The following is a 12,387-nucleotide window of genomic DNA, read 5'->3' on the forward strand; positions in this document are numbered from 1 at the left end:
AACAGGAATTGGAACGTGATAAAAATGAATTTTTATAAAAGATTTATTTATTTGAAAAGCAGAGTTACAGAGAAAGAAGGAGAGGCAGAGAAAGAGAGAGAGAATCTTTTATCCACTAGTTCACTCCCCCAAATGTCTGCAATGGCCAGGGTTGGGCCAGATCAAAGCCAGGCACCTGGAACTCTATCCAAGTCTCCCTTGTAGGTAGCAGGGGCCCAAACACTAATGCCATCTTCTGCTGCTTTCCCAAGTGCATCAGCAGGGAGCTGGATCAGAAGTGGAGCAGCTGGGACCTGAACTAGTGCTAAAATGGAATGCCAGCTTCACAGGTGGTGACTTACCTTGCTGTGCCACCAATCTGGCCCTGAAAATGTTTTAAAACTACATGGAAGTAATGGTTGCATACATTATGAATGTACTAAATGCCATTGAATTTTACACTTGAAAATGGTTAATTTTGCTATTTGAATTTCACTTTAATTAAAACGAAAGCAGAAACTAATCTGCTATATACATTCTGAGTGACCTTGCCTAAGGGCCAAAACATGAATCTTATTTGTATTTTCTCCTGTTCTTTCATCTAGATTTTCTTTATATAGCACTTCCGGAAGCAAGGCACTCATCCCCATGGTTACTAATGCAAATTGGCAGAAGGGAGCCAAGTTGGTACTGAGTGGTCTTTAAGAGAGATTCAACATGTCTTTCTAAAAGAACCGTACACAAAGGCTGCCTAACCACCCTAGGGAACCTCTCATCAGAAGTGACAAAGAACAGACTTTGGTCAGCTTAAAGTTGGTTCTCATTCAAGGGGAGGAGGAGATAGGCATTTGGGTCAAGGCCTACTGTGGGTGATCCTGTATCTGGCTGGGAGGCTGCCCATGCAGGTTAGCCTGACTACTGGCAGGATGCGGGAGCCCTAGACACATTTCCCCCACCCCCCGCCAATCAGGTAAACTGCTCCCAGATGTGGCCCAGGCCCACCTGGAAAGCTACCCTAGCTAAGTGACCTTCAAGCTGATTGGAGAAGCATAGCGGCACCAATATCAACTTCATCCTACAGAATTAGTATTGCCCTGAATGAGTTATGTCCCCTCTGCCTGCCCTTTAAAAGATGTGCTTGGTTGTTAATAAAGCGGATATGTTCACTGAAACTTGTCTCCAGTGCTTCTTGTTGAAGAGTGCTGTCGCCCTACCATGCCTCGCGGGTCGAATCTGTAGCCTATATCAATTTTCAACGTATTACTAGCCTGAATCTCCTGCTACCATTTGGGGTAGGGAAGGAAAGGAGCTCACAGGCTCATAGCTACACTCAGCAGAGGAGTCCTGGGCCACTTTCATGGCTGCTTTTGGTGCTCCACCTAGAAGCTGCTGTTGTATGGGATGTCCCAAACTATCATTTCAAGAATACCACCCTCAGGCTGCAGCCAAATGCTCTCTGAGCTGCTTCCATGAACAGGGCCTGCAGTCCTGTCACCACACATTGGATTCCATTAACTAGCATCACTAATTTCTTAGGTTTTTAATCTATGAAAAATATTGATCAAGGTGAAGCATGTACCTTTCCGATGAATGCCATGGCATTGGCACTCCCAGCCTTTGCTGCCTTTAAGAAATAGTATAATGCTTTCTAGAGAGAAAAGGAACAGTATTATTGCCAGTCACAAACAAATCCTCAAAATGGTTCTTTGAACCAAATTTTATCATGCAGTAAGTATTCCAAAATATCTACAAAATGTTCATGGAAAAAAAGTAATTGAAAGATAAATTTAGCGGTGGGGCACAGGGCTGTGGTGTAGTAGATAAAACCACTGTCAGCAGTGCTGGCTTCCCATATGGGCAGTGGTTTGATTTCCAACTACTCCACTTCCAATCCAGCTCTCTGCTGTGGCCTGGGAAAGCAGTGGAAGACAGCCCAAGTGCTTGGGCCCCTGCACCTGCATGGAAGACCAGGAGGAAGCTCCAGGCCTCTGACTTAGGACAGGGGCAGGTCTGGCTGTTGGGGCCATCTGGGGAGTGAAGCAAAGGATGGAAGACTTTCTCTCTCTTCCTCTCCCCCCACCCCCATCTCTTATTCTCTCTGCCTTTCAAATAAATAAATAAATCTTGGTGTGAAATTTTTTGAAAACCATGCATACTTTTTTCATAATATAAAATTTCCATGCAATTTTGGAAGACCCTTTATGTGTGTGTATGTGTGTGTGACACATATATAACTTTAGAATATTAAGACTTGTTTCTCACATTTGAAAAGACATGAATGGCATGTGGATTTATGGAATGAGATGAATCCTAGTATAAAGCTAAATAATAATTATTTTGAAAAAGTAGGTGTCGCTCCTCCTCTTCGTGGAGGAACGACACTAAACCCTGCCTAGGCTTCCTATCCGAGTCACAGCACCATTATGTCGCTCCCCGTCTTCGTGGAGGAACGACACAGGACCCTGCGCTGTTCTTTCGTCTGCTCGGCCCTTCCCGGGTTTGCTGCTGGTTCTTCCCGGGTTGGCTACCGTCCCTTCCACCTCTGTGGAAGGATGGTTCCCCCTGCCACATTCCCCACTTCCGCGGGGGAGCGGCACACCGCCGGCCGGCTCTCTCGGGGGCTGCACAGGTGCTCCTTCAGATAGATGTTCCCCCTAGATGTTCCTCGTGCATGTTGTCTCTCTCCTCCTTTATAGTCCTCCTCCGCCAATCCCAACTCGGCTGCCCACACGCCGAGTACGCTGCTCTCCTCCAATCAGGAGCAGGATCAGCTCCTGGAGGTCATCACTCAAGTTGGCAAGAGGCAGCTGCGTAGAAGCTGTTTTCTCCTCTCCCAGCGCCATATTGTGGGAGAGCAGATGCATAGAATAAGTCTTAATTCCAGTAACTTAGTCTAGTCCGAGTTGCTCCCCACAGTAGGCTTCTATGTTGACACTCTGCAAGACAGTTTGTAATAGAGTTGCCAGAATTGGTTATGTGGCATCTTAAGGTTTATAAGACAGGGTAAGATCAGACATGCTCAGCTGCCTGCTGAGACTAGGTCTTTCTGCACAGGTGAACTTCAAGATTATTCTAAATTAAATTGCAGGAGACTGGCAAAGCCTCTGACTTTGCCTAGGTCATAACATTAAATGAAGTGCTCAGTCTAGAACACTCATAAGGGCTGCTTTTGTTTTTTGCTGCCATATTCCCTAGGCCTTGGGCTGGTCTTCCAGAAAGTCTCCTCAGAAACCACATGGCATAATAAAATAAAACAATTAGGACATAACTCCTGCTCTTTAAAAAGTGCTCACTAGGATGATGTGTATATTGCATATCAGGTTAAGGACTTTTTTGATATGTGTGGAAAATAGAGGTCATTGGATATTTATGAGTATTAGGGAAGCTAAAATGTCTGGAAAAATGTAAGTGTACCTTGATAGGAGAGAGTTGTAGCGATGTGTTATTTACCAAATTAAAGTACATTAATATAAAAAATAAAAGTATTTATTATGACTATCTCTACTGAGCCATGACAGCAAATATGTCTCTAGGTAACTATAATTTATGCAAGTAACATTATCTCCTGGCCTTGGTTTGCTCATTCAGAGTCCTCCCCTCTGTGCTCTCAGGGCACTCTGTCCTGTCCCTATCTAGGCATTTATCCACTGATTTAATTATCTACATATGTAGTCTCCTCTAATGTTGAATCCTCTGTAGTTAACATAGTGTCTGCCATGATTAGAGACTCAGGAAATATTCCATGAGAATGAATGAATGACTGTTTATACATCTCTAGCATAAGGGGGGTTGGACTTTAATATCTATGGGCCTTTCAGCTCTAGTATTATGATTCTATGAAATCATTTTCAAAATCCAGCTTAGTAATTTAGTACTCAAATATCCTGCAATAGGGGGCTGGCGCCTTGGCTCACTAGGTTAATCCCCTACCTGTGGCACCGGCTTCCCATATGGGCGCCTGGTTCTAGTCCCGGTTGCTCCTCTTCTAGTCCAGCTCTCTGCTGTGACCCGGGAAAGCAGTGGAGGATGGCCCAAGTGCTTGGGCCCTGCACCCGCATGGAAGACCAGGAGGAAGCACCTGGCTCCTGGCTTCAGATCGGCACAGCGCGCTGGCCGTAGTGGCCATTTGGGGGTGAACCAATGGAAGGAAGACCTTTCTCTCTGTCTCTCTCACTAACTCTGCCTGTCAAAAAATAAATCTCTTGCTCGCTCGCTCTCTCTCTGCCTCTGTGTAACTCTGCCTTTCAAATAAATAAATAAAATTATCTATTCCCCAGATGCAAATAAAACTTCTGGAGTTTCCCTCATCATTCAATATAATGATTCCATAAAGATAAAAAAGAAGTGAGGCTCTCTGTTACACATCACTCCAATGTCATGGCTTTCTTGGTATTTCAATTCTCTTTTCTTTCTTTTTACATTTGCATTTCCTTAATGCTATTTCTCAATTGTAAAAACATTTTTAAAACACAATTTGAAAGTATTGTGTAAGCGCCGGTGCCGCAGCTCACTAGGCTAATCCTCCGTCTTGCGGCGCTGGCACAACGGGTTCTAGTCCCGGTCGGGGCGCCGGATTCTGTCCCGGTTGCTCCTCTTCCAGGCCAGCTCTCTACTGTGGCCTGGGAGTGCAGTGGAGGATGGCCCAGGTACTTGGACCCTGCACCCCATGGGAGACCAGGATAAGTACCTGGCTCCTGCCATTGGATCAGTGTGGTGCGCCGGCCGCGGCGGCCATTGGAGGGTGAACCAACGGCAAAGGAAGACCTTTCTCTCTCTCTCTCTCTCTCACTGTCCACTCTGCCTGTCAAAAAAAAAAAAAAAAGTATTGTGTAAGCTAATTTGATGGATATGCATGAATCAATCTGGGGTCTTTCAATTAGTTAAGATCAAGCATCCATCCATCCATCCACCAATCCTTCAAATATTTACTGATCAGCTACCATCAATGATTCTAAGATGTGCATCTTACCCAATCCCATTTTAATCAGAACATTTCTTATTGTCACTGGCATATTATAAATTATATTGGCATTTTTTCTTTCTCAGTAGAACATAAAATAATGGTATGTTTTACAATTGATGGTGCCTTAGGATGAAATATGATTTGTCTCAGACATTATGCTAAGTGAAGTTTTTATTATTTGAATCCACATCTTTATTTTAATGAGTATGATTTTTTATTGGCTCTAAGCAAATCCTTAATCAGCTTGTAACATTTCCCATAGAATGAAATGCCAAGAAAAATATACTGTTCTAAAAATATTTATGAACACTTTTTTTTAAATCCCAGGCTCTGTAAATCATCGTGAAGAGGGAAGCTATTAGCTCTTTTCTTTTTAATGGGTGGCAGGATAAATAAAGCAGTTACTCTCACTTATTTGATATTATTCATCTGCCAGGTTAAATTTAATTATGCTTTATCCACTTTACTAATATGCACCCAAACACTCTGCTTTCATAATCCAATCGGTTCTGAGCTTGTATATATTTAGAAATGCAAATGACATTAAAATTTATGTGTAGAAAATTCAAGATAATGCAATCAAGAAACGCATATACAATACTTTTTTTTTTTTTTAATTTTTGACAGGCAGAGTTAGTGAGAGAGAGAGAGAGAGAGAAAGGTCTTCCTTTTCTGTTGGTTCACCCCCCAAATGGCCACTACGGCCAGTGCGCTGTGCCGATCCGAAGCCAGGAGCCAGATGCTTCCTCCTGGTCTTCCATGCGGGTGCAGGGCCCAAGCACTTGGGCCATCCTCCACTGCCTTCCCAGGCCACAGCAGAGAGCTAGACTGGGAGAGGAGCAACCGGGACAGAACCGGCGCCCCAACCGGGACTAGAACCAAGAGTGTGGGTCCCGCAGGCAGAGGATTAGCCTAGTGAGCCGTGTCGCCAGCCAACACTTTTCAATAATTAAGAATTTGGCTAGCGTGAGGGCAAAACTGTTGTTTGATAAGGGCCAGCGCCATGGCACAGTGTGTTAACGCCTTGGCCTAAAGCCCCGGCATCACATATAGGCGCTGGTTCGAGACGCGGCTGTTCCACTTCCGATGCAGCTCTCTGCTATGGCCTGGGAAAGCAGTAGAAGATGGCCCCAGTCCTTGGGCCCCTGCACCCGCGTGGGAGACCCGGAAGACGCTTCTGGATCCTGGCTTTGGATCGGCGCAGCTCTGGCTGTTGTGACCAATTGGGGAGTGAACCAGCCGATGAAAGTCTTCTCTCCCTCTCTCTCTCTCTCTTTGCCTCTCCTCTCTCTGTGTAACTCTTTCAAACAAATAAATAAATCTTAAAAAAAAAAAAAGATAACACATGATAGACTTATTCAACCTAATAGTAAGGAAGGAGAGGAGGAGGCAAGATAGTTATTTTTGATATTTATATATATTTTAAAATATTTATTTATTGGGGCCGGCACTGTGGTGTAGCAGGCTAAGCCTCCACCTGTGGTGCCAGCATCCCACATGGGTGCTAGTTTGTGTTCTGGCCTCTCCTCTTCCAAACCAGCTCTCTGCTATAGCCTGGAAAAGCAGTGGAAGATGGCCCAAGTGCTTGGGATCCTGCACCCTTGTAGGAAACCCAGAAGAAGCTCCTGGCTTCAGATCAGACCAGCTCTGGCTATTGTGGCCATCTGGGGAGTGAACCAGAGGATGGAAGACCTCTATCTCTCTATCTCTCCCTCTCTCTGTCTGTAACTCCACCTCTCAAATAAATAAAAATTTAAAAAAGAGGCTTATACTAATGTATTTCTTTAGTGGACTGAAAAATTAGCAGACAAGTTCAAGTGGTAGTTTGCAGGCTAAGGAGCAACATATGTTTAGGGCTAGCATTCATTTACTCATTTATTCATTGAACAAATACTGGTACCTCATGTTACCAGGCACTTTTTTTTGAGCTTGGCATTCCTAGTGAATGTCAGACAGACAAGAACTTATATTCTTGGTGGGGAGACAAAGATCAACAAAATCCAGGGAGTTATATGGGCCATGAGGAAAATAAACACAGTGTGATAGAGTAAGTGATGAAAGAGTAGAATTGATCAAGAAAATCCTCTCCAAGGAAGTGACAACTGAAGGAAGAGAAGCCAGACATCAGAAGAGCTGCAGTAATAACCTTTTAGAAATTGGGCTTATCCTTTTATTTTCCCTCTCCTCTACATGTTTCCCCTGCCACTTCAAGTTGATTCTGGTGCAACTAAACTATAGTGAGTTGCAAAAATGCCACCATACTTTGCAGCTCTGTCCACTGAGAAGCGCCCACTCTCTCTGTTTCTTCAGTCTTACTGGCCTTGTTACTTGCTATGACCAAAGAAAGTGATTTATGAGTTCTGAGCTATGGAGTTAAGAGACTTCTGCTCTGTGTTCTTGAAACTGTCCACTGCCATGTTAAAGGCCTGGGTCAACTGCCTGTAATGTAAGACTACACGGAGAGAGGCCCAGTCATCCTAGTCATCACAGAAGAAGCCATGATAAACCAACCTGCACTGGTCAGCACTCCAGCACATGCATTTAAAGCCCAGCTAAGCTGAGTTGAGCCTGCCAGACCAGACTGGCTCAAGCTGAATCTAGCCAAAATTGTTAACCTAAATCTTGAATTAACTAAATGATTGTCATTTTAAGCCACCAATGTTTGGGAATGGCTTGTTGTGCAGACAAAGCTAACTGATGCCTAGTCACTCAGTCTGAGACTTTGACCACAGACCTCCACATGTGTCCGAAATCATTAGGTTGACATACACAGAAAGAATCAGCTTGTCCTTTCTCCACAGAAGGCCTGATAGACTGGGATGGTTCTGAAATTGAAATCTCCTTTTTAAATGGAAAGTAGGAGGCCCACCCAGAAAGTTAGACCTGAAGGAATCTGAGAGTCATGGCATCCTTTATTTAAACATATTTTTAAAGGCCCCTATTTTTTTCCAAGTCGAGAAGAAATAATGTTTAATTAAAAGGGCCCAGGTTTTGAATGCTAAGGGTCTGAGTTCAACTTCTTCTTAAACAACCTTACTTCTCAGCTGTGAACCTTGAAGCAATTTACTTTTTGACTCTAGCCTCAGCTCCTCCTCTGTAAAAAAGCAAACCAAATAACACCTCTACGAATGAGCTTGCTGGAATATCCTGAGTGGGCTGTTTGCTGATGATGCCCAGCTGCTGGCTGTTGTCACCAGATCACTGGGATGCCTCAGTGCCAGTCCTGGGATTGCTCTTCTTTCTCATCTGGAGGTAACTCCAGCTCCATTTGGTGTTCATGCTGGCCGGGGCTGATTAGAAGTATTTTGAGGGGTTTTATTACACTGTACAAGGATTCCTGTGTCTTCCCTACAAGCTAAGGTTTGGGTGCCTTTACATCCAAATTTCATGTTTATGGAAAATGAGGACCTCTTCCCAGCTATGTATCCTATGATTAATATGAGAAACTCATGGCAGTCGGAAATCCAACCCTGAAGTAATATTGTGAATCCTGTGCTTTCCATCAAAGAAGATATGCTCTTTGTTATGTTTAGAAACTAAAAAAAATAATCTGAAGACCTTCAATTGAATTGTGTTGGGATGCATATGCTGATTTAAATTGCTACCTATTTTATCACATTTTATGAAAATAACTTTGACATTTACTTGATGTTTATTGTATCTCATATAAACTACAAATTACCAAAGATACATTCATAAAATAATAATATAAAGTAAACTGGAAGGTAATAACAGATCACTTTTTAAATGTAACAGCCTTACAATGTAGTTATTTCCTTCACTGAGCTGCTGGGACTGTGTTGAAATAGGGTACATGTTCCTTTGAAACAATGAACACTTGTCTCCTATAAAATGGAAGAGCTGCAAACTCATCTTTTAAAAAGAATCCAGTTATTTCCCCAGTAGGTAGTTATTAGGGCCTTAAAACCACAATCAGAATCTAGATAAGAACCCACACCATGACTCTGGCATCTTACTGAGGAGGATACCATGTAGGACAAATTCATTTGCTTTTTTTTCTCCACTATAAATATGAATGGTTAATTAATCTTCTAATCTCACTGGGATAAGATAAGGTTAAACAAAATGATGTAGAGAAGCTTAGCAAATTTACAAAGATGTTTAATATGTTTTTTAATTACATTAAAGCAGGCTGTCCTCTGATTTAGCTAAACAGGCATGAGGTTGGTCTTCAGGCTCCTCAACACTTAACTCACAGGTGGACTTTCTTTTTATTTATTTATTTATTTATTTTTGACAGGCAGAGTGGACAGTGAGAGAGAGAGAGACAGAGAGAAAGGTCTTCCTTTGCTGTTGGTTCACCCTCCAATGGCCGCCGCAGCCAGCGCGCTACGGCCGGCGCACCACGCTGATCCGAAGCCAGGAGCCAGGTGCTTCTCCTGGTCTCCCATGGGGTGCAGGGCCCAAGCACTTGGGCCATCCTCCACTGCACTCCCTGGCCACAGCAGAGAGCTGGCCTGGAAGAGGGGCAACCGGGACAGAATCCGGCGCCCCGACCGGGACTAGAACCCGGTGTGCTGGCGCCGCAAGGCGGAGGATTAGCCTAGTGAGCTGCGGCGCCGGCCACAGGTGGACTTTCTATTAGCTGGCCTTTGTGGGAGGGCAATATTCAAGGCTTGCACTGAGTGTGAGGGTGGAAAATGGCTAGGTTCTGTTGGAACATGGGTACTCCACCTGCCCCAAGTGCCTCTCCCTTTGCTCTTGAAGACAAGTAGGAATGTGCGCCTTGACATGAACTTTGTTCTTCCTCACCATCTGAGAAGCAGATTGGTCAAGGTTGCAGGGTTGGGCTTCCTCCTAAGCAATTTTCCCTCCTCTTCCACTTCTTCCATCTTTCCCACTCCCCACTTTCAGTGCCCCACCAGCCTCCCTCACCCCGATCCTCCCCACTCCATATGACTGAATCTTAAGATTGACTTACGTAGTAGTCCTGATCTAGACCTTTCCTCCCAATTAGATGTAATTGTCCAAGAGATACCTAGGAATGATGATTTTTGAGAATGATTTTAGCAGTAGTGTTAATTTAAATAAAGAAAACATGGTGATTTTACTGTGGGATGTTGATTCAGTTTGATAAAGTTGTCATGTCTTGAAAGAAGCAGGGAAACAATCCAGACTATATCTTTTAGTGGCTAATGGGATGCAGCTGGGCATATGTCTTCCTCAACAGCAGGAATCCAGTCAAGCTGGTGTGCAGGAATGAACACTCAGGCACATAAACCTAAGGGGCCTTCACTCTGACTCTCAAAGGTCACGGGGATGATGCCCCATTCCTGAGAACAGCATATTAAAACCAGCATTTGATGGGCCATTTAGTCTATAATCAAAATTTAAGTTATTTTTAAAATGAATTTGTCAGTAAGAAATGCAAGGAATATTGTTATTACTATGGTAACTAGCTCTCCATTAGGACCAGGGACTGAAAGTGGCAGGGGACAAAACAGGAATAGTGCAAAGAAGAAAGGGTTTCTCTTCCCTTACCAGTTCAGGATGGGTCACTGCTAATCCCTCTAGGACTCAGAGTGAATCAAACATCTTATCATTTGCATGTTCTAAAAAGTCAATCTTATCTGTATACATTACTTGTATCTGAACATCTCCTCTTTCTGCCAAAAGTTTATAGTATTGGTATATGTCCCAATCCAAAATTTCACTGTTGGAACTCAAATTTTCAGGTCTCTCAGTTAGTCTCACTTTTTCCACTGGAATACCTTCATTTTTTTCCAATTTGTCAGCAACTGCAAATAGAAACAAGCCAGAGAATAGCTAGAAAGAACAGGCTGCAAGAGATTAACATTCAGTATAGAGAAAATGTTGTTAGGCTTATTCTCCTTAAATTGTGCAGAAATCTGGTCTATTAGCACAGAGGGATGACCCATAGGAAGTTAAATTTGCTGACTTTTATTTAGTTATGAGAAAAGTGTATGAAACCTAGTTATTCTTTGCAACCCACATAAATATTATTAACTTCTATGTATATAAGTCTCTACTCAATTATCTTGGCCAAGCAGGCTTAGATAAACAGGTGAGATTTTAGGAGCAGACAATTCATCCCCTCTACCACTGACTCTTTTCTGGGACTGAAACTACAAAGTAAAAGTAATAACAGCTTTTTTTAAAATTTCTTATGGATAATCTGAAGATAATACAAAAATGAGTATATGTTCAAATATATCTACTAGAGTGTACAGTTCAAAGTATAAACATAGTGATTCTAGTTTTCTTAAGCACATGAAATGATAGTGCATCTTGAATTCAAAAGTAAGGGCCAGCATTGTGGCATAGCAGGTTGAACAGCTGCCTGCAATGCCGACATGCTCACTTCTGGTCTAGCTCCCTGCTTATAAATCTGGGAAAGCAATGGAGGATGGCCCAAGTGCTTGGGCCCCTGCAACTACATGGGAGATGCAGATGAGGCTCCTGGTCCTTGACTTCTGCCCGGCCAGGCACTGGCCATGTGGGCATTTGGGGAATGAAGCTGCTTATGTACCTTTCCCCCTCTCTCTCTGTAACTCTGCCTTTCAAATAGATAATATTTATCTTAAAAAAATCAAAAGTAGTCTTCTCTTTTTTCTTTCCTTAGAACTTAATGGTGACAAAAATATATGTTTAGATATTTTTATTTTTTAAAGATTTATTTATTTATTTGAAAGGCAGTTAGAAATAGGAAAAGACAGAGATTCTCCATACTCTGTTTCACTCCCCAAATGGCCGCAATGGCTGGAGCTAGGCTGATCCAAAGCCAGGAGCCAGGAGCTTCTTCCAGGTCTCCCACGTGGGTGCAGGGGCCCAAGCACTTGGGCCATCTTTTGCTGCTTTCCCAGGCACATCAGCAGGGAGATGGATCAGAAGTGAAGCAGCTGGGACTCAAACCAACGCACACGTGGGATGCTAGTGCCGCAGGAGTTGGTTTACCCACTGTGCCGCAGCACAGGCCCCTACATATTTTTCTGATTAACTAAGTGGACCTTACATTATTCACTTCTGAAAACCTTCTATTTAAAACATTGCTATGTAGTCTGTTTCAGGGATGCTGAAAGTTAAAATGTTATGCACAGCTTTGAATATGATTCTAGGAACATTTATTAGCCTCACATTCTATTTTCTGTAGACAAAGCATACGATAATAGATAAATGATTAAATTGTTCTTAAGTGCAGAGATAGGTTTCTCATGTATGTGCTTAATATTTATCACCTTAAGAAGTTCTAATAAATCATCCTGTATTCCAAATGTTAGAGGCAGGAGGGGAACTGCTTAGTGTCTGCTGGCTGTATGTTCAGATTCTCAGTTTAAGTAAACAACATCACAAGAAAAGTAAAACAGAAACATTTGGGATATATATTGACAAAAATAAAAGATGAATGCAATGATTTAAAACATTTTTAAAAAATTAAACTTTTTGAAAAGTAACTATTAAGGAAA

At 42.8% G+C, this 12,387-nt stretch overlaps 1 protein-coding gene across 2 annotated transcripts in view; it reads right to left on the reverse strand.

Moving 5' to 3' along the window:
- SEL1L2 (SEL1L2 adaptor subunit of SYVN1 ubiquitin ligase) overlaps window positions 1-12,387 on the reverse strand; it is a 70,875-nt gene that overhangs the window by 38,060 nt on the left and 20,428 nt on the right. For both annotated transcript variants that reach the window (XM_008256367.5, XM_051846208.3), the window contains exons 6-8: window positions 10,547-10,701; window positions 9,885-9,941; window positions 1,559-1,627 (exon numbers count right to left, since the gene is read on the reverse strand). In XM_008256367.5, the coding sequence (XP_008254589.3) occupies window positions 1,559-1,627; window positions 9,885-9,941; window positions 10,547-10,701 (281 nt within the window). The remainder of the gene's footprint in view (window positions 1-1,558; window positions 1,628-9,884; window positions 9,942-10,546; window positions 10,702-12,387) is intronic.

Source organism: Oryctolagus cuniculus, chromosome 11 (genome assembly GCF_051225735.1).
Source record: "Oryctolagus cuniculus isolate XC-2025 breed Fujian yellow rabbit chromosome 11, ASM5122573v1, whole genome shotgun sequence".
NCBI lineage: Eukaryota > Metazoa > Chordata > Mammalia > Lagomorpha > Leporidae > Oryctolagus > Oryctolagus cuniculus.